At 37.7% G+C, this 22514-nt stretch overlaps 2 protein-coding genes across 3 annotated transcripts; one reads left to right on the top strand and one right to left on the bottom strand.

Moving 5' to 3' along the window:
• Positions 1 to 12: 12 nt before the first annotated feature.
• On the top strand, positions 13 to 17412 carry cfap43 (cilia and flagella associated protein 43). Of its 2 annotated transcripts, XM_020709510.2 has the most exons (38): positions 13 to 151; positions 255 to 508; positions 588 to 684; positions 758 to 925; positions 1003 to 1114; positions 1223 to 1367; positions 1647 to 1729; positions 1793 to 1921; positions 2007 to 2123; positions 2195 to 2272; positions 2361 to 2509; positions 2847 to 2950; positions 3042 to 3185; positions 5383 to 5543; positions 5614 to 5775; positions 5851 to 5981; positions 6686 to 6836; positions 7390 to 7494; positions 7971 to 8048; positions 8277 to 8384; positions 8500 to 8604; positions 8707 to 8823; positions 9289 to 9450; positions 9566 to 9772; positions 9935 to 10024; positions 10873 to 10950; positions 12107 to 12235; positions 12333 to 12452; positions 12542 to 12649; positions 12874 to 12960; positions 13040 to 13128; positions 13211 to 13376; positions 15199 to 15311; positions 15454 to 15619; positions 15729 to 15899; positions 16726 to 16806; positions 16886 to 17039; positions 17132 to 17412. In XM_020709510.2, the coding sequence occupies exons 1-38, from the start codon at positions 123 to 125 to the stop codon at positions 17302 to 17304; spliced, it is 4821 nt and encodes a 1606-aa protein (XP_020565169.1). In that variant the 5' UTR covers positions 13 to 122; the 3' UTR covers positions 17305 to 17412. The 2 variants fall into 2 exon arrangements, with proteins under 2 accessions (XP_020565169.1, XP_078787952.1); XM_078931826.1 differs by lacking the exon at positions 255 to 508 and having other exon boundaries at positions 27 to 151.
• On the bottom strand, positions 16625 to 18889 carry sfr1 (SWI5-dependent homologous recombination repair protein 1). The gene is made up of 3 exons (XM_004077346.5): positions 18534 to 18889; positions 17736 to 18044; positions 16625 to 17657 (listed from the first exon to the last, which is right to left on the bottom strand). Exons 1-3 carry the CDS (start codon positions 18612 to 18614, stop codon positions 17469 to 17471), a joined length of 579 nt encoding a protein of 192 aa, XP_004077394.1. The 5' UTR covers positions 18615 to 18889; the 3' UTR covers positions 16625 to 17468.
• Between the last annotated feature and the right edge of the window lie 3625 nt (positions 18890 to 22514).

The following is a 22514-nucleotide window of genomic DNA, read 5'->3' as shown; positions in this document are numbered from 1 at the left end:
AAAAGGGTTGGATCTCCGAAAGGTTGTGGTTGCTATGGATACGAAATGATTCGCCCGTTTCTCAGTGACCTTACTCGGAAAACACATTGAAGTGTTTGAATTTCTTTCACTCGTACCTCAAAATGGACGAAATTGAGAGCTTAGATGTCAGGTAAGTTTGCATTTATCCTCAAATATTTGAACCTTTGCAGCTTTTTTGAAAGTTTCCTCTCAAATGTCCTCACTTCTTCTTCCTGTATTTTCCTATTTTTCAGGTGGATTCAAGGCTTTACAAACAAAAAAATCGAGTTCATAAATTATGAAACGATATGTTTTACGTGTGGAAACCATATTAGCTTCCTGAACTTAAAAACAAAAAAGCGATGTTTATTGCAGAGTCCAGGCAGAGGTGTTTCAGCTCTGACAGCTGATGGCAGCAGCAGCATTTTTGCTTTCGCTGAACAAAAACTATCCCCATCCATATTTGTGTACAGTTTTCCTGAACTTAAATTAAAGAATGAATTAAAAGGTGGGTAGTTGAGACAATTGGAAATACATTTATAATTTTTCTTGCACTCCCTTCTTTCATTCTTTTGGTTTTAATGCAGGTACGGCCAGACTGGAGTACACATCCCTCACATTAAGCGATAGTGGGCCTTTTTTGGGCTGTTACTCCTCTTTACCAGACTACACCCTGACAGTTTGGTGAGAAAAGTGGCATCATAAATGCCATTTATTGTCCCTGAGAAATTCACTGTGATTAACGTCTGCCATGCAGGAACTGGGAAAAGGCTGAACCCATTTGTAAACATGCAGGAGCTGGACGGGACATTATTTCTTTGGCGTTCAATCCCTGGAATTGGCTTCAGCTTTGCACTTTAGGCCCGACATCAGTTATCGTCTGGCACATTGAGAAGAGTGACTGCATTACTGCTCTAAAACCAAGGTAAGCATTTTAATTTGTGAGTTTGATTACTTCATTTACAGTTTTTATATGTTTATATTTTATTTGTTGTGTTGCAGGGTGGTGAAGCTTCCCCAAACTGATGGTTCCTTTGCTGAAAGACCTTCATACACTTCTTATACTGTCACCTGCCAACAGGGGTTTGGGAGAGACCCACCCCCAATTACTGAGGTGTCAATGTGCAACTACAACCACATAATGACGATAAACATTTTTTGCAAACTGTTCCTCATAAACAACTGCCTGGTAACTGTTGCCTTTCACTGTGTGTTTACACAGACAACACCGCTAACCAGCTCCACGGTAACGCCCTCCGCCGTATGTTGGACACCCACATCAGACATCTATGTGGGCTGTGTCGAGGGCTTTCTGCTCCAAGTTGACCCGGAAAACCTCTCTGTCTCTATCCTTTACAACCCCAAAGGTAAGGAGCGCTGGAATGTGGTTATTTTCGTTTAGCTGTTAAAATGGTCAACAGCGTATACTTATATAGTGCTTTATTACCTTCTAAGAAGGGCCAAAGTGCTTTACAGTCATAGTCCCATTCACAAACACATTCACACACTCAGCAATGTGAGAATCAGTGTCTTGGCCGAGGACACTTCGACACATGGGTGGGCAGAGATCCTATGTCGACTGCTCCACCTCTGCCACACGCCTGCCCCTTTAAAACTGATTACCCTTTTTCTTTCATTTTTATCAGTTGCTGATGCTGTTCCTGAACTCACAAAGTTCAGTTTCCAAGGTTTGACCCTTACTAAGAACGGGCTCCTCACCTCAGGACAGGTATGCTTTTCTGCACCTTTTTCAGGAGGTCCAAGTCTAAATGAAAATATGAATGTGTTGCAGAACAATGAGGTGCACTGCCTTGAGGTCGGAGGTCAGGTCAGCATCACACAAACCTGGGAGTTAGAGAAACCTGTGGATGCTGTGAAGCTTTCGCCTGACAATGACACAGTACTTCTGCTTTCTAACACGGTGGGAGATTAAAGCTGTGCTTACTGTTGATATTATATCAAAAATAAAAGAAACTGAATGCTTTTTTATTTATTATTATTCTCAGGGAGAAATCTATAAACTCAATCCAATGCTGTCAGACAAGATTGTCAAGGTTTTGGATATCTTCAGTGGCAACTTCCTGGCAGCTGAGTTTTTGAACACTGACAGAAACATTTGTGTGGTAAATCGACCTGAATTCCATTCTTTAATCAATGCATAAGAAGCTCCTGAGCATTTAGTTTTTGTTTCTAGTCATTGAAGGACTCTGGAGAACTGCAGCTGTGGTCCTCAGAGGGCTCTTGCCTTGGGTCTTTGTCTCTTCAAGCTGAGGTCATATCACCAAGAATTCTGCAGAGATACTAACAATCTGAAGAAAAGTAACACAAGAACTTAAAGAAAGCAACATCTAAATGTTTAGGTGACAAGTCTGGCCTGCTGTCCTGTTGCACTTTATGCAGCTGTGGGTACAGCTTCTGGAAACGTGCTCTTCATTGACTTGAACGTGCATGAGAAGCCACGTGTTGTGCACCACGTTCACCTCTACCACACTGCTGTGCTTCATGCTGTGTAAGTATCCAGCCTTACAGTTTTATGTTAAATCTAATACCTTTATCTGTTACACCCACCCCCTAGAAATCAGTTTAAAAAATCTTTAAAATAAGAAAAAACATCTGCCAATGGGGTAAGAAAAATGGTCTCACCAAGAATTCTTATTTCAAAAGAAAAAATTCTAGTCAGTAAGACATGCTTTGTTAAGATAATGTTTCTTGCAAGACAGAAAATACTTTTTTTTGTTGGAATAAGAGTCTTTTTACTTTGTAAAGATTCAGATTAAGCAGTGTTTAAAACATAACCCTAGTTCTGCTGAAATTAAAAACACGTAAATGCCTTTTTTTTGTTGCAGTTTTGATCAAGGAGGACATTACCTTTTCACCAGCGGCTCAGATTCACACATTTATGTTCTGGAGGCAAAGCCATCACGAAAGTTCTCAGTTATAGGCTACACAGGTAAAGTCACTCTCCTTCAATCTTTGCATTACATGTGTGGTTTTTTTTTATTTGCAGTAAACATATTTAATGTGTTATTCCCCCCCCCCAGATGTCTGTGGACGCATCTTGTCGCTTTCCACTCGGTGTCTCAAAGAAGAAGTGCAGGTCCTTGTTCTGTGTGCTGGACAGGACGACGGCAGTGGTGGTGGGAGTCTGCTTACAGTATTGTCCTTGCCTTCTAGGGACCTTGCAGGTACAAGAATGATCATTGATCCAAAAATTCAGTTACTCCACTCCTGAATTATCAAGGAGGCTGTTATGCTGAGTCATTCTGTGGTTACTGTCTTAACTTATAAATTAGACTTAATTTGAACGATTTTTGTTTTGTTTTCTTAAGCTAGTTTATACGTTTGATGATGCTCTTTTGATTTCATAATTTCTAAAATGTTTTTTCTTTTTCTTTGGTTGTTTAAAGATGTTAGGAAAACTTTGACAGAAGGTAAACACGACTGGGCAGTTCAGGAAAAGCACTCCTTAGTGATTAACTGTGACTTCAGGAACTTAGTAGAGAAAAGGCCAGTCAGCACAAAAGTCTAGGGTGTGACTGCGCTCAAGTTACACCACATGCATGTCTTGTGTTTTCTTTTGTAAAATCATGAAGTAAGTCATCCAATTTTTTCGTTGCATCTTATGATTAGGCAAAAATCCCACACATGGTTTTATTTTTTTACTGTCGTGATCTAATGTAACAAAACAAAGGGAGCACAAAAAGGAAAATGTCTAAAAATGTGTGACTTAAAGCAGGTACTCTCTGTTTAACTTTATCAGCTTTTCACATCGTCATGAAGGAATTCTGGCCCATACATCTTTAAAACAATGGTTCCCGTCAGAAAAGTATTTGGGCGTTTCCTTATCCACGGCTCATTTCAAGTCCTGACAGCCTTTTCAGTCTGTTGTAGATTTGTTCGTTGTCCTTGGGCGAATTTCCTGTGTAAATTCAAAGTTGCACAGATGGTCAGAATTTCCTCTGGAGTGCACTGATGTGGAACAGAATGAAAGCCTTTTTTTTTTCTAGCTGCGCTGTTTTGGAGAAAAACATTCACAATCTGACTTCAGGATAAAATCATAAATGTGAAGACTGACAGCTCCTTTCACAGCTCTCTGCAAATGGGATAATTTTCTGACAAATTGTGCACCCTCATATTTAGTAGTCTGACAGAGATCTGTGCTTATTGTCTATCCATATTACAATTTTTAATAAAAAACACCTGGAACTACTATAGTAAATCACCGTCACAGTAAATTAACATTTTGCTCACTATTTTATGTTTGATCTATTAAGAGCTAATAATCTTAAAGGTCTTGAAACCTATTCCAGGCTACTGGAATTATTATTTTATTTAGTTATTATTTAGTGCTTTTTAAAATAATAAAAAGAAACCGATTGGTTTACATACAGATTATGATTCAACATGGTTCAATTTACGACATGTCCAGGGTGTACCCTGCCTTTGCCCAACAGTAGCTGGGATAGGCTCCAGCAACCATGTGATCTCAACAGGGATTACGTTAATGAATAGATGGATTACCAATATTAATTTATTTTCCAAAGTTCTATTCAAGACTAAAAATTGCTTTCAAAAGAAGTTATTAAAATCTAGACAAAGATTGAATATTTCCTAACAACGATTCTCACATTAAAAGTCACAAAAGATGCTTGTTTTTCCCTGAAAAAAAACAAAATAAAATTATATTTATTAGTCTTTTTTTATTCTGATTTAATTAATTTTTTAAAAATATTTTTGCCTTTTTTCAGTGGCTCCATATTGTTATTTCCACTACTTTTATTAAACTCAGATTCTAACCAGGTCAGTGGCCTAGTGTGAGAGTATTTGCCCTGAGACCGGAAGGTCGTGGGTTAATGATCATACCAGAGACTCTAAAAAATGGGATCTAATGCCTCCCTGCTCGACACCCACCAATAAGGGGTTGGATTGGGGGCTTAAGCCACCAAATGGTCCTTGAGTGCAGGTTCTGCAGCTCCACACTCCTCCAGGGGATGAGTCTAATGCAGAGAACAAACTTCACACAAATAGGTGTGTGTAAACTAACTTTAATCTCACAACGTAGCATGCATTCTGTGTTTATAGTGTTTTATTTTTAAGGCAAAATTAACAGCTTTGACATATCTCACAACACTCCATATGATTCAAATGTTTTCCAGATGTAGACTGATGGATGACACTTACATTGTTTATTATTCATGTAATTGTAACTATACAATGGAGTCTGTCAGACGCCTCATTTGCTTTTTTATTCTCTCCGTGGAATGGCTCCTGAAAGCCAACAAAGGAAGCAAAACTATACGCAATATGAACAAACAGGAAAAAGTGCCCTGACCTGTTTCTGCAGAGGGTTTTCATCTGCTTCTCATCACCGATGTCCTGCAGGTTCAGATTATGTGGACCGTCATGGCTGTCTGTCTGCTCACGCTCTCAGAGTGCTCACGTATGAAGTTCCACATCCACTTCTCTCCTGTTCTCTTGGAGTCAATGAGGTGTTTGCTTACTGCAACATGAAGAAAACCATTCAGAGATTTCACCTCATTAAGGTTTGCTTCTAGCTAGTGACATTTTGGTAGACATAATTCCAAGGTTAACCTTTATTCTCCTCATTTTTAGGACCCAAAGAGCTTTTCCAGTGAAAAGATTAGGATTAAACCAATGCAGGAAGTAGAGGGCCATCCTCTGGGCCCCGCCTCTCTGCTTTTGTCTCCTGACTGCTTATGGTTGGCCTCGGTGGGCCAAGATGGATTGCTTTACGTCAGACAAACTGATTCCACGGTAAACTCTTTTAGTTTCTTGTGCAATTTCACGATTAGTGGATGTTTGTTTTATTTTTTTTTGGTGCATCTGCAGGAGAAAGTCACTGAGCTGCAGTGTCACCCATGCAACTCTGGTGGAACCCAGAGAGTGTCCTTCTCCACAGACGGCCTCACACTCCTCACCACAGGTTTCAGGGATGGTTGTCTGGTGTGTACAGAGCTCAGGTAAAGGAGCCTGACGTGGTTGCACAGTACACACCGGTGAACAGTAGAGGGAACTGTTGCTTGCTCTTTTTGGCAACACCTCCACATGGAGAAAGCTCCAACCGCTGTAGAGGACAAAAGTCAAGTCATACTGTTGTGTTGTGGAAAGTTGCCAAAAAGAGCAAAATCCACAGGAAAACAAAGATCTTATGAAAGTCACACCTCTCCCAATACAATTCCTCAGTCATTTGTTGGTTAGTTTTGATTATCTCTCTTGACAGTCTCTTCATTTGAATTTTTGGGAAATCACATGAAACATTTCTACAGGTAAACAACCTTAAAACAGAACTCATTCTTCTCAGTTTCAAGATCTCCTGTAACCCTTGTGCTATCATAGGCACTTTAACATTGGGAGTTGGGTCATCTAGACCCACTACTAGACAGTGCGCTGAACCTTTTTTCTTCAATGATTTGTGATCTTCACTGGTGTCCATGGATAACATGAAATCTTTCCACCTTTATCCACTTTTGTCATGGTAGGTATAACACATCAATGTAAGGGTGGGGTCATAGGTCAGCACAAGACACAAAACCTTTAAACTCAAAAAGATAATTGTGACACATGACTCAAACCTTCTTCCATTACCACTAATTGCTCAAGAAAGTCAGAAAAAAGTATATATATTAGATATTGTGCAATTTTTTTGTTCCCCATCTCTATACAGAACTAAAAGTTTGGATGCAAACACTGAAAATGAAGTCATGCGACGCAGGCAGTCCACCCGTCAGTCCATAAAGAACATGTTGGGGACTGAAAACACCATCCTTCTGAACTTTACAGCATGTGATCAAGAGGCTCCATGGTTAACCTACGAGGTAAAAAAAAAAGTATTTATATCTATTTTGATGTAAAAAAAAAAGGTAAACAAAAAAATAGATGAAAGAAAAAGAAAAGCATTGAAACATGGAAGACAAGTTGCATAAAAATATTTCCTTAACGTGCTTGCATTGGTCTGTTTTTAGTTCTACTTTACTGCAAGATATGTTGTAAACTCTAAATCATGCACTTTAATACTTACATGCATAAACTAAATACAAATATTTGACAGCATACATGCAGTGTAATTTTATTGCTTTTTAATTTTTTTTTCTTCTTCTTCTTTAAAAAAGATAACTTTTTAATAATCCATCAGCAAAATCTTTTTTGAATAGTTTTAGGAATATTTTTTTCATGGCCAAAATTAACTAAATGTTTATCTTCTATACCGGACAATAGTTATTTATGTATTTAGGAAGTTTTTTTTTTTTTTTCATTTTTCGTTTTATAACTTTATAATGTCTTTGTGTTTTTATAAAGTTGTTGGTTTTGTCATGTATGTTACAGTATGACAAACAGGCATTTCTTTTTTATGCTGGTTTGATTTTACAGGTCAGAGGTGAAACGTCTCTAGATGTGAGTAAAAGGGACGAAGGTGAAAGCTGTCAGAAATCTTCGTCTTCACCCCCCACCTGGTTGGAAAACAGGCAAAAAGAAGTCAGTTACAAATTCTAAAACATGTTTTAATGGAAAACGACTACTACTACTTTTTATTTCCATTGATTGTGCCATGATCAGATTCCTATAAAAATATTTATCCACCTGTCTGTGACACCTTTGTATAAATTTACCTGCCTTGTTTTTGGCGTAGCGTTGCACAGTGAACGCTCTGATTTATCGCCTCAGTGAAAAAAAGCTGCCGATTAGCATGTCTCACATTGCCAAGAAAGCAGATAGGAATCAGTAAAAACGTGCTTGTTCTTTGTCAAGAAAAACCTCATGCTGCAAATGAACGGAAGCTGAAGGTGTGGCAGGTTTTCAACAAGACCACAATCGCAAATAAAACATTTCCCATTCCGCTTTTGGGATGCCATGGATCTGTTAGAATATTTATAGTTTCTGTGTGCTATTGTTCACATTTTTCCTTTATAATTCAGATAAATTTTGATTTTCCTTGTATCTTTTTAAAACAGGTTGTACAAGAGGAGAATACTCAGTATTTTCTTGAAAAGAAAAAGCTGAAGGAAACTGTCAAACAGTTAACTGAGGCTGTAAGTGTCCCTCGTTCATTCCTTTTTATATTTGCTTTAAAACATAACTTTATGTCACAGGATTTTTCATTCACACACACTATAACAATCTTTGACTTTTGCCTGTTGCCATGTTTGCCTTAAAATATAATTTTTATTAAACAACTTTAAATTAAATTTAAAAAAAGTTGTATTTGCTTACAATATTGTGTTACACAAAACACTCAGAGGATATTTGTATCTTTTTAGATGCAGAAGTTGATTGATGAAAACGAGAGCTTGCCAGAGGAAGAGTTTAGCTTGACTTTGAAGGAGCAGAAGAGACTCGAGACCATGGTGGAACAGGAAGTTGCTTTGGTACTGAAGGAAAACTAAATACAATAACAGCAAAACATCAATAAAAAAAATGTAAAAATAGAAAAAAGTCTAAAGGATTCCTTAAAATGATTTAAAATATCCTCCAAATGTCCAGGTGAGAGCCAGAATTGAACAGGACATTGTGGAGAAATCTTACCTGTGTGATGTCCTAAAGAGGGAATGCTGGGATTCTTTGATGATCAGACGCACAGCCATCAAGGTCAGAAAAAAAACAAAACAAGCATTTAAAAATACATTTTAAATAAATAAAAAAACAGGTTTTGTTCTGCTGCTCTGAATGACTCAAGTCTTTCCACTGCAGGCCTTTTATTCTGAGCTGGCAGTGCAGAACTTCCCTCTCAGGGAGCGAACAGCTGAAGAGTGTGAGGACCTCCGCAGAGTTCAGAGCATAAGGAAGGTTGAAAAGGCTGCCAGCACTGTTAGTAAAGTCTCTGCATTGTATTCTGATTACCCACAAAACCCCTGCGATGAATTAGAACCAACAAAACCAAACATTTGGTGTTTTAAATATGTAGCAGAAATGTAGCAAAGTTGTTTCTTTCAAAGCTGAGAATGGAAAAATGCTTGTTTTTTCATGGTTTGGTTGTTTATATACAAATAGGAAATCCATTCAAGCTTTAATAAATCTTCTGCAAAAGAATAATTTTATATTCTGAACCACAGAGGTTCATTTTGACCTTTTCACAGCTGTAACTTTTAAAAAATGTCTGAACTCAAGCCAGCACATTGGCGTTAAAACTTCCTCAGATTTACAGCTTTGTGGTTTAAAATATGTTGCTGCAAAAATTCTCTTTGCTGCAAATTTTTTTGAATGAAACGAAGTGTCTTGAATCTGAGCAGTTTTAATGCTTTGGTTTGCCGTACCTTTTCCTAATCTGCTCAGATTATCAGTTTGGCAGAGCGGGAGGATGAAAAGCAGGAGGCCCAGAGTTGTGCTCTGACGGGAAGCTTCTCGGCTCAGCTGGGATTTTCCAACCCTCACCTCTATGATCAGTTCAGCCTGCAGAGCACAGAGCAGAGAATCAGCCAGATCATTCTGTTGCAGGTAGAAACCTGTTTTACGATGAATACATTTTCCGTTCTTCTTCAGACAGTGACTGTGCAGACTCAGAATTATTTGTCAAAATCATCTCATTTCTTTCAATCGTCTGGAATTATAGGATGTGATTTATGGCATCAAGGCTGCCTTCAACGCTGAATTTGCAGCCCTGCAGAGACAAAAGTTGCTGGAGCTTCAACGCGTCAGAGACAACAACGCATGCATCAGGGAGATCATGCTGAAGCTGGACAGGAACCAGGAGCTATGGGAGCCATGCCTGACCGACGCCGAGCAGCCAGAAAACGTGCTCACCGTGGATGACTCTGAGGTCGCTGTCCTGGTGAAACATGCAATCAGTGGCAAGAGTTCACATTAAGTTCAACCAACAAAACAAAATGTGACTGTGGACGTTTGGTTTGTTTGTTTGCGTTCTGAAATGAGAGCTAGCGTGTTATTATCATCCCAGGATATGGCCTTTGTTCCATTTTAGATAAAGGCAGAGATGTTCTTCACCCCAAAGAAGAAAGAAGAGGAAGAGGAGAGGAAGACCCTGGGGGAAGGGAATCAATTGGAAGAACAAGTGCGTTGCTATTGTGAAAGTTTTCCTCACACCTTAATTTGCAATATTTACAAAAAAAATTGCATTCAGATTAAAAAATTTTTTAATTTTAGTAATAAGACATAGAGGACTTTTTGGTGTTTTGAACAACAACAGCATTTTTCCTCACAATATAAGACATTTAAAAAGAAAATTAACCTTAAAAAATGCATTTCTGAGTATTTCTTTTTTCAAATCATCATGAATGAAGAGCAGAAAAAAAAACTGTTTGAAAAAGCTTGTAGTTGTGACGTAGAATCTACCATGGCAAGCCACAAGGCTGGCTCAAAACTGTACGGCTGGATAGTTTCAATATTGCTCGCCATTTTTGTTGTACCGGCGTTGAGGTGTGAGGGGCTGTAAGGTAAGAGGAGAGAGTGTAAACAAAGTGATGATTGGAAGTGTAGGAAGGCTTGCACTGCACCAATGGGCCCCGCCCACAAATCAGAGGCAAATTTCTAATGAACTACTGCTGTTCTGCAGAAAACATGTCCTAAAAAACAACACAGGTTTTTTGAAGTAGGACTTTAACCCTTGTGCTATCTTAGATGACCCCCCTCTTACATTGACGTGTTCTCCCTACCATGACAAAGGTGGATAAAGGTGGAAAGATTTCATGTAATCCATGGACACCAGTGAAGATCACAAATCATTGAAGAAAAAAGTTTCAGAGCAATGTCTAGTAGGTCTAGATGACCCAACTCCCAATGTTAAAGGGCCTAGGATAGCACAAGGGTTACGCAACATAAAACTATCTGATTTCTGGCATTGAGTGGATTACAAATGTTTTTCTCATTTCAATTGAATGACGTTGTGTCTTTTCGTTGCAGGTTGATAATGGCAGGAAACGAGCAATTGATGAAATCATAGGAGTTTTTGAAGTAAAAAAACTGGACATCTTAAAGATGGTAAAGTAATTTAACCCTATAATTTTACTCAAAATTTAACGTTAAAGGTTCAAAAATGTTTTCAGCTTTGATATTTTTTGCTTTATAAAAAACTTAGTTACGACACATAACTGTGAAATCCCTTGGAATAAACCCTCGGATGTCTGAAGTTTAGTCGAGCTTTACCTGTTTTTTTTAAGATATTTTTTTATATAGTTTTGACCTTGTCTTTGTTTTGGGATTCATACATCTTTATGTTGTTTCTACGTGTTTGATTTTTTAAATTTATGCAGTAAAGATTTCCAGATTTTTTGGACAGTTTCAGGTTCATTGAGGAGTTATTGTGTAATATAGTGGGGAAAAAAGAAGAAGCTGGGGTTTTGATTAAAATATGGATAAAAGCCAAGAGTTTTTAAAAAATATTAAAACAAATTGTAAATTAGTAAAAAATGCTCAAAAAGGCCCCGGACAGCTAAGGGTAATATATTAAATCTGTTCCATCAAAATGTACTTCAGTATGTACTGTATGGTCCCCACAGCTAACATTTTTATTCAAAATTCAGCACAGACAGTTTTTTTTATCCATAATCACTGCTGTTTTTTTATTTATTTATTATTTTAGCTAAGTATAGGCTTTGAAAATAAAAATCATTTAAATATATAATAAAGTTATCACTAAATCCTTCATAATATATATATTGTTGATCAATATTGAAGTAGAGTTTGTCAAAAGCGTACATTTTCCATATTTTTTTACCTAAAAAAAGCGAGAACAGTTTTAATCTTCAGTTATTGTTCAATAGTTCAATAGTTTCTTTTCTATATATTTGTTGAAAAGTAATTTTCTCACCAAAAAAAACTAAACGATCAAACAGTGAATCATCAACCATTTTATCCAAGTTTTGAAAAAGTGCACTGCTTTTTGATTGTGATTTTCTTTTATTTTAAATGTAAATATGTTTATTATTAAGATTGTCTTCAAACAATAACTGTTAAATGTGGATTTTTAAAGATCTTATTAACTATTTACTCATTAATTCACTTCAGTTTTGTCTATGTTTGTATAACTCATACAATACTTCTCCTCGTGCTTTTATTTTGGTAAAAATAAGTAAATGAAGATGAATCAGCCCAATCAGCGTGAGGGCGCGTAACTTCTATCGTGTTAACTCCACAGGAAATCCCCCCTCCTGAGTTTGTTTTGACCAAAGCTGACACTCAGCTGAGTGAGGAGGAGAAAAAGGCCTATGAAGAATATGAGAAAAACGTGAAAGACCTTAGCCAGAAGAAAGAGAAGTACAGAAATGTAAGAACTTGCAGTTTGGTCAGTTTGCACAGTTTTTGCTTGTTTAACTCACACCTGACAGTCACTTTGTCTGTGAAATTTTTAATATCAAATACAGTCTTTGGAGAGTGAAGTAAGAAAACTGATGAAATCCACTAAAGAGGGAACAGAAGGCTTTGATCAAGCTCTGTGTGAGCTGTTGAAGAAGAGGGTCAAATGCACAATAGCTATAAAGCAGGTAAATGAGGACACCTTTCTACTTTAAAATACTATTTTTACTCTTTGATTTATTTACTGGTACTTGTTTTTTTGTGCTGTGTTTAACAGGAGGAACTCAAGATGGCCTACCTTGTTGATTCAGTGCTAGAGGACGAAGCAATGAGGAATCGAGAGCTGGAGCTCATGAGTAAACGAGAGGAGATGCTGGCTCACAAGGTCAGAAAAATGGGTGCAGGAATCTGTGACTGCCAGCCCTGGAATCTGTTTGTGAGACATGGCAGCAGTGTTTGTGTGAACTCTGAAACAGCATCTTCTTATTGTTCAGGCATGCAGATGCGAGAGCACAGCTTGTGCTGCACAACTATTTGTGGTCTCCAAAACTGACAGTTTCCCATTTGCAGCACTGCTGTCATGTGATTGGCATGCATTTATCTTGACAGGTTGAAACTGGGGAGGAGGTGAAAACACACCAGGATGAAGTGCAGCGGTTTCAGGAGATGTATGACAGCCTTGTGACGGAGGACAAAGTAAGCCAGCTGGGAAAATACTGAAAACTTCAATTGTAAGTGACATGCAATTAATTTCATATGATTTGTGTCTCATAAGGACCTCGACAAAGATTTTAGAAAGAACTTTTGCAATGTTCCAAACAACCTGGTCGATCAGCTCTACAAACTGTTCAAACGTAGGCCCAGGTATGCCCTTTCTTCTCTTTATCAACGACTGCAGCTTAACGTGAAAACATCCGCCGCTATTCTTTTCGTTCTTTCACTTTAGGGGCCAAAGAGTAAAGACTCCGAGCCAAACCCCCGATGTCCTCAACCAAATGCTCAAAGCCATGGATGAACTTGATGAGCCAGAAAAAATGCCATTTGGCTTAAACCCGTCTGTGTGGCAAAGATTTTGTCTTGTTCGCAGAAGCAAAGTAGAGAGTGAGCAAAAGGTAATTCAGAGATTAGAGAGAAACAGAAACACTGGCAGAGAAACTAGTGATTAAGTGGCAAGAAACTGTCTTATTGGGGCCTGTTGGATTCATATACAACACACGGGTAATCCCTTAGCAAAAAGTAGTCTATTACTACAAGTAGTTTATGCTAAAAGTGAGGTAGAATACTTAAAGATTACTTTTTACATAATATCTATATTGTAAACTTAAAATATTCAAATTTATTATGAAAACTATTCATTTACATCCTAAACTATACTTACATGGTCTATAGTGTACTTGCTATAGGTTTACTCAAGTATACACAAAGACCCACTCAGATGACAATTGTGTTTTTGGTGTTTTTAATATGCTTTTGTGGCATTTTTCTCATGATGGAGGAAATACATAAAGCTCAAAGTTGCAATACTGAGCATTTATTAGTAAATATTGTTGTGAATCAGAAGCGGACGAAAAAATGTAATTGGAATACTTTTGTAGTTGTGACGTAAAAGCTACAACAGCAAGCCATGAGCTCTTATGTAGGTCTTAGATTTCCTCATCCAAGCTGGCATCTAGCTCAAAACTGTACAGCAGGATAACTTCAATACTGCTGATTTTTGTTTGGGTTGTAAGAGGTGTAAGCTAGTGGGAGAGAATGTAAATAAAGGGATGATGGGAAATGAGGGAAGGCTCACTTCCCGCCAACAGTCCCTTCCACAAATCAAAGGTGAATTTCTGATGAACTACTGCCGGTCTACAGAAACTATGTCCTAGAAAACGACACAGGTTTTGCCTAAAAACAGCTAAATCAGAATTTAAAGACCACTGGGAAGAGTGGTTCCCAGTTACAATAGATCAAAACTTTAAAGTTTTAAACATGGAAGCTATTCTTTTTATTTGATTTAATCAGATAAAGACAAATTGGGATCAGGATCACGTTTTCAAACATGATCTGGCCAAAAAGTCAATGGCACACCCCTAAGCAAAAACTAGTACACTTGAAGTTTAATTTTGTAGTATACTCAAGTATACTTGAGCAAACTATAGCAAATACACTATGAACGGGTTTAAGAAGTATGATAACTGAAGACTTCTTCAAACTCAGTTTGAACATTTTAACCCTTGTGCTATCTTAGATGACACTCCCCCCCCCCCCCCCTACATTGACATGTTCTCCCTACCATGACAAAGGTGGATAAAGGTGGAAAGATTTCATGTAATCCATGGACACCAGTGAAGATCACAAATCATTGAAGAAAAAAGGTTCAGAGCACTGTCTAGTGGGTCTAGATGACCCAACTCCCAATGTTAAAGTGCCTAGGATAGCACAATGGTTAAGTGGACAGTATATAGATAGTATATAAGAAGTAAACTTCAAGTATACTGGCTCAATTCCAGAACAGACTAAGTATACTTGTAGTACACTTAAACAGACTACTTTTTGCTAAGGAATGTGATAAAAACAGAACAAACTATTTTGATCTAATGTATTAATTAAACATTTTGTGTTTCCTGAAAAAAATTGATCATTTCTATCAATACTACAGGTTTCTTTTTGAAGTTGAAATTATAAGACTAACAGAAAAGCCAGTGTTTAAGGCTTTATTTATTATTGAGCATCACTGTTTGAATCTGTTTAAGTTCTGTAAAACGTAATATAGCCTGTTCAGACATTTTTATTCCTGCATGTGCTACCAATTATATTGTGCTGATTTTGTCACTCAAATGTAAAGTTATTCGTTTGTTGAATTTTTCCTCGGACCTGTTAATCCCTGCTTGGGGCTTCTGATTGAGAATTCTGTTTTGTGTGTAGTTATGCTCTTCGTGTCTTTCTCAGGTTAAAACACAGGCTTTAATTCTTGCTGAGATGCAGGCTTTTCTGCAAAAGAGGAGAGATGAGGACAACGCTTTCCAGGAGGAAATAAACAGCCTCTCTGAAGCGATCGAGAAGTATGGTTTCTATTGCTTATCCTACTGATAATGAGCGCTTCTAATCAAAAACAGCGCAAAGGTTTAATAGCTCGACGTCTTGTACGAGAGCTGTATTTGTCTGACTGTTTTAATTCCGAGTTTTCCGTCTGATTCATTGCAGCCTGCGTAGGAACAGGAACTGTCACCTGATGGACACCACAGTCCAGATCATCCTCAAGCAGGGACAAGTGGAGCCTCCCATCACAGAGCTGACCTCTGACCCTGCAGACACTCACTTACTTCTGTACCACAAGAACAAGCCGGAAAACCTCAGAAGAATCATCAGGGTCAGCACCAACACACACTCACTTTACAACCATCAATATACATGACTCACAACTGAGCAACAATTTTATGATGCACATGGTCACAATTTATTGATTTCTTTTCTGTCAGACTCTTGCAGAGCAGAAGATAGCAGTAATGGAACAGTGGAAGGGAGTCCGCAAGAGGATCATACAGCTGGATTGGGAGCACAAGGTGGTGAAAAAGAAGATGGAGGACGTCAGCGACAAGTGCAGAGATGTCAAGATGCTGCGACTCTCCGAAGAACAACAGGACATGACTGTAATCGCAACTCCAAATTACCATCTTTCTCCATCTCGTTGTTTTTAAACCAAGCAGAGTGAGGGCTTCTGAGAAGAACAGTCACGAGTTAGAGGTTTTTGAAACCATGAGGTTTAAATGAGACGAAATCTGTGAAACGTAAATCTTGCTAGGAAGTCAGGCCAAACTTCTGTCTCTGATAATAAAAGCAGGTATTTTGGTTTTGGCTGCCATGGGTGTTTTGCAAACAGAAAATTGTTCCCATCTCCCAGTGCAGATGAATGATCTTTTATAGGAGACTCACACCCTTTTTAATTGACTCAGGGTTTTTTCCCCCTTCATTTGCTGAACTTAAACCTCTTTCAGTAGGCATGTCACTTTCTTTTATATCATTTTTTCAAAATCTGACAGATTGGTTTGTTTAATCAAATATAAGACAATTTATTTGACGATATGTAGCTTTTGGACACAGTCTAAAAGTTAAAAATAGTTTTGAAAGTTTGAGGACAAACACAAAAACAGACCAACTAACTAATTTTTGGCTTTATTTTTTAACAACCCAGAGGGTAAAATGGTAAGTTTCCAGGCTGCATTGCCAGTTTTCTTTGGCAGCAGGTACAGGTAGCTCAGCAGCTGTGCAGCGTTCGCCTTCCTGACATTGTTTGAACCCCATGAGAGAAATTTTGAATGTAGATAGATCTAGGCAGAGTGAGGTTTTACATTGCATGACAAATAGCTTTGCTGCATGTGTTTCAAAAGCCTTTATTGAACATTTGAGAAGAAGGGAGAAGCAAAAATGTATGAAACACTGTTTTTAATTAATGCGTTTCTCTTTTTTTATTTCCAGCGTTACAGCGAGTCAGAACAAGGCACTCGCATTTCACAGAAAGCGTCCATGTTGGAGAAAAACCTTGCTTTCATGACGGAGGTGACATGAAAAGTGACAAAGCAACGATAAACCAGCCTTTTTATGCTTTTTTTATGAACAACTCTGTTTACTTTTTCAGGCTCATCAACAGTGCATCCAGCAGTGTGTGAAGGAAATCGAGCAGCTTTATAAACAAGCTGACGTGAAAAGCAAAAAGACTTCTACTCTGGAGCTGCAGCTTCCTGACATACGGGTGGACGTGGCGCAGCTGAGACACGTCTCTGAAGCTGCAGGTTGGTTTCTGATCGACAAACATTCGCCAAACGCCGATTCCGTCATCCCAGACAAGCATAAATATTTATCTGCTTTTATTTTGGTTGTTTAGGCCCTGAACAAGAGCAAGCAAAAGCCAAAGAGCGGCACCTGGAGCTTGCTGTGAAAAGCAACTTGAAGGCTCTAGTCAAAGCTCAGGCTGAGGAACTGACAGTCCTTTTAGCGGAAGTTGAACGTCTAACGAAGAAGAACTTCACTTCAGTCTATCAGCTGAAATACAGCTGAGTGAAACATTTTTTTTTGTTTCTTAACTGAGCAAAAAGTTCTCTGTACATTAAATGTGCTTTTGCTGTGAAGAACCTGCAACAAATAAAGTGATTAAGAACCACTTAATCTGCTGGTACTTAAGTCGTAAAATAAAAAAAAACAGAAACAAAAAAAAAAACATGTTAAGTAGTGAAGTCCTCCTCCGGGCGGTCAAAGTGCAGAAAGTGATCGTCCAAACCAAAGAGGTCTATAAGCTCAGACAGATTCGCCCTTCGTCCGTCCACAGTGACATCTGACTGGAGTTCATACAGCGCGTTCTGGGAGCAACGCCTCCACTTGTCGATCAAAGTTTGAAGCTGGGTTAAATCATTCTAGGGGGAAAGACCAGAAAAGTGTTACGGCAAAGCAAAACGGTGATCCCCTGAAGATGTTTGAAAAATGGCTGGTACCTTGCTTCTGTACATCTTTACCATCTTGAGTCGACGTAGAGTCTCTGTTTTTTCTTTGACTTCTTTCCTGAGGTGCTGTAAAAAAGCTTCAGGCGTCTGCTCACTGCCTGACTGGGCTTCCCTTTTGTTGTCATTGAGTGGGATTTCTGCAGGCTGCCTGACAGCCTCCTTGGAGTCTGCTGACATGTGTGGCCCTTCATCCTCTGCATCGTCCACACAAAGGCGTTTGGCCACAGAGACAGGAGAAACAAAGGAGCGTCTGGATCTTTTCAATCTTTCCCTCAGCGAAGTGCTGAGCTTTGAAAAACACTAGGATGATACGAGGGGAAAAGAAAAAAAAATCACAGATGGAGTATTAAGGCCAGCATAAAAAGAGAAAAAAGTTAACATTTTACAAGAATAAAGTCATACAAATATTAGAAAAAAAAAATCTACATTATATAACTAAAAAATATGTAAAATTATGATTTAAAAAAATTATACATTTACATGAAAAAGTCGTACTTTTTCGAAAATAAAGTTGTACATTTACAAAAAAAAATCGATTAATTCGCTATGACATGATTTAAAAAATCTAAAATGTAACATTTTAATTTCAACACGCGTGACTTTTTACTTATAAGATGTAGACTTTTTGAAGCATAAATTTACAACTTAAGAGCTATTTTTTTTACTCATAATTGCATAACTTTATTGCCGTAAAATTTTCCCCTCGGCGTCTCTTTAGACTTTTTCTTTCATGGTGGACCTAACACTACGTCGTATGTAGTGCACCACACATCCCATTCAGTCACCTACTTTCTCTTCTCTGTATCCCGAGGGGGTCGACTCTTCTGGGCAGCAGGGTGATGAATACTCGTGTTTTGGAGTGACTTCCATCCGTCAGATTTAGCATGAAAAGTCTGTTTAGCTGCGAGAATAGCCTAGCTTAAAGTTGAGAAAACGCTCAATATATCTGACTCGGCTGAAATAAGAACGAAAAAAATTAGAGGCACTATAACAAAGTATTATAAACCATATTGAATTTTTATCAAAGACATTTCCATGTGGAAAAATTAAGCTGAGGCGATGACACCACAGTTGATCTTGTTTTTCCGTATTTTTGCGGTTCTAAGTCCTGAAGATCAATGATTGGACAGAAACTGATTACGTTTAGCCGAAGAGGATTCTGGGATATGAAGTTATTCCTCAAACGCAGTCGCACATTTAACTTGTTGGCTTTAAGATGGAATAATTTTACTTAAACATCATATTTAAATGTACATATATATAAAAAAAATATGAAAAAAAGAGAAACAAAATAATATGTGGCCTTAAATTTTTTTGTGTGCACACAATTTAGCATTTTTTTGGGCAATTAATTTGTAATTTATAAGCATTCTGTGTCCACAGTATACTTATTTGTTGGCACAAAATTCTAATTAATTCATAGGCCTACATAATAGCCTGCTAATTTGTGCACACACAATTTCTAAGCCAACAAATTTGGCTAGTACAGTAATTTGAATTATTTGTGTTCACAAAACAGTAACTTTTGCCTACAAAATGTTAATAAAAAGCAAAATTTTGGTCACGAGATGCAAATTTGTGTGAACGCAATAAAAAAATTCGAATTTGTGTGCACAAATTGTTAGTTTGAAGGAACAGTTTTTATTTATTTATTTGAATGTCATGTCTATTGCCCTGTAAAAATATGTTAATGAACAGAATTTTCTTTTTTTGATGAATTGCTTCATGGAGAAAACAACATTTTTTTATAAAAAAACACAAAGGAAGTTTTTTCACACATGGGATTAAGTAGCTTGTTTCTTCTTATGAAATTTGATCAATACATATTTTTAATAAAATTAAAAAATTGTTGGTAAACTATTTGTGTTTACATAAGACACATTTAAATAATTATAATTTAAGTAGTTTAATAATCAAGTCAGGCAAAACAACTACCATAGCAATGGGAAAGAGTGTTTTGCTCCAAAATTCAGAATATTGTTAAAGAGATTTTTTTGTGTGGTGGTTATCTGGAGTTGATTCATGTTGTGATTCACCTTCCCTCATTAGCTGATTCATCGGTTTTATAAGTCTATAGCTATTTTAATCTTCTCACAAATGTGGGATGGTTCTCTTATTGTGTGTCAGCCTTTATAGCCACGAGGAGAAAGCTGTTATACCTTCAAATGTGGTTGTGCCCGGACACGAACATTAGCAACTCATTTGGCAGTGTGATATTACACACCCCAGGGAACAAGAGATTTTTTTTAATACTCCTTGTAAGGACAACTGAGGGAAGGGTAATTGCTATTTGTGTAAGTTAATGTTTTTTGCGTGTAATTTTTGCTTTGTGAAGTCGGCATTAACCGTGGCATGCAGCAGCTGCTGTGGGTTTATAGAATCTCCAGGCCATGTGAGATAATGAGAGTGCCAGATCTTTCATCAAATGCAGGACTGGCCACTAAACATTATACATCCTTAAGCCATTTTTGGGTCAGCTATTAATTCCTTCCTGAGCCTCTCACATTTCTCAGATGTTCTTCTCTGCATCCAATCAGGTTTAGTTATTAGATAAAAGCCTGAGCATTTGGCTTCTTCTTTACAGAGCTGACTTTGAGCCTTTTAATAAACCATTTCTCTTTAAGTTAATACAAGTTTTGACACACTGAAGATCTTTCTTTAAAGTGAAGCCAGTGCCACTCGTGTTTCATATTTTTCTTATCTCACAGTTAAAGTTCACCACAAGACATTTCCGCAGCATTGCTCAATGACAACTGAAGTTTAACATAACTAAATCCAATGACGTTTGATGAACAGGAGGTTTAGTTGGGTCCTTGGAGTTTGATGTTTATTCACACCAGACACACTGACATAAAAAAAACAAATGTGATATGAATGGAATAGCTAAAGGCTCTTTTTTATCTGCAGAAAAGTGTGCCATAGCAAAGAGCTTTAAATTTATAAATAACATGGCATTGAAATAGCAGTCTGACATTTGAACTAAGTGTGTTGATGGTCCCATATGTAAACATTTTTAAAAGTTATTATTACGTTAGTTATCCTGCACATTGACATAGAACTATCTCAAATAAGTAAAGAAAAGTAGAACAAGATGTGAAAGTCTCTTTTCTGTCCCTATGGGTCACCCTCCCTAGGATATTGCTTTTCTTTTAATAACTGAATAATTCAGCTTGACTTAGCAAAGTGTGAAATGACTGAAAAGATCAAACACAGTTTAGCTTTTTGTAAAGCTTATTATTCTATATTTTTTTCCAAGGTCTTGTAACTTGCTAACTTTTTTGACAAAGAAGTCAAAAATGTCACTTCAAGAAAAATGAAAGCAGCAGGCGAGCTGTATGGAAGTGTCCGCCGGTCCCACAAAGTCGAAATCCCATTGATTTCTATTGAGAAATAAACAGCTATTACTCAGTCAATAGATCTGTTAGAATAACAATTCTCAGCCTGCTACATCTTTTAAACATGTTCTTGCTAATCTTAATTTTTTTTCATGATATTGTTGTTGTTGCGCAAGTTATTTAAGTAACAAATTGACCAATCAGATGCCTCAATGAAAGTAGGTGGCTTCGTGTCGAGCATTCAAAGCGTTTGCTTGACTGACAGATTATTTTTCAGTGGAGGGGCTGTGGCCTTCAAAGATGCTCTCTCCTGATTAGAGAGAGGGGTTGCCATGGAAATGTAGACTCAGACCAACATGGACAAATCACGGCTTACTAAGATGTCTGGTTCCAACATGGCGATGGAAAAATGGCGACTGATCCATAAACTTAATAATAAAAAATTTATTCTCAAGTAGATAACCAGTGATGCTGACAGGAATTATATGATGATAGATTGAAATCCCTGGGAGGAGTTTAAATTTGTAGAAGGTACTAAAGGTCTCTTTTTTTATTTCACGTTGGCAGCCACTTCCTGAGGTCAAAAGTCAACAAAACTTTGTTGTACTTGCAAAATTTAATGAAGCAAACATTTCTATTCCCATTTTGTGCAGAAGTTTTAAAACTGCCAAATTTCACATTTTCTCACAATATGGACGCCAAGCCACAGCTTCTATGGCCATCCCATGATAATTTTAGACTTCTTTGGAAAGTGTTTGGTGTCGTTTGTGGATAGGCTACTTTTTTTTGGCCCCCTAACAGATTATGGGCCCATTCACTTTTCTGACAATTTCTCCTGCAGTGATGTCATCACTGGGGGGGGGGGGGGGGGGGGGGTGTCGTTCACTATGGCGTGCGTGGCGATTTAAGTGGGTTTTTGAGTTTGTGGCAGGGGATAAATATTTGCTCAAACATGCTTTTAGGAAAGAAAAAAAGCAAAAACAAAATAGTTCAGGACTACTGCAGGCCAGGATAAATCCGGTATTTCTGTACATGTACAGTCTCTCTCTTTCAGTTTTCAGAGGTGTTTAGATTTGATGCATCCACATGCGGGTGTAAAGTTTGCGGGCGTGGCTTGTTTTATGGCCCAAACCTGGCAACGCATCGAGCTGTGAAGACAGAAAAATGCATGTTTAGGAGGCTTATTTCACCATCCAAAATGCCAGTATGTCTGTTCTGAAGGGACACAAATGACCATTTAAAAAAAAGGACTCATGGTAAAGATTAGAGCAAAGATTGTTTAAAATTTAACCTTCCTAAAGTCTTTAGTTATCTAAAAATAAGAAGACTTTTGGGGTATTTCTCTTTTAAAATGTTTTACAGAAGTTGTTAGCTGTTTAATAAGGTTTTGGAAAATCGTGGGAATTTTACAATACAGCGTATGGATATTTTTTAG

Source organism: Oryzias latipes, chromosome 15 (assembly GCF_053564925.1).
Source record: "Oryzias latipes strain Hd-rR chromosome 15, Olatipes_Hd-rR_3.1".
Lineage (NCBI taxonomy): Eukaryota > Metazoa > Chordata > Actinopteri > Beloniformes > Adrianichthyidae > Oryzias > Oryzias latipes.
The sequence above is the reverse complement of the archived record's forward strand: the minus strand, read 5'-3'. Positions and strand labels throughout refer to the sequence as shown.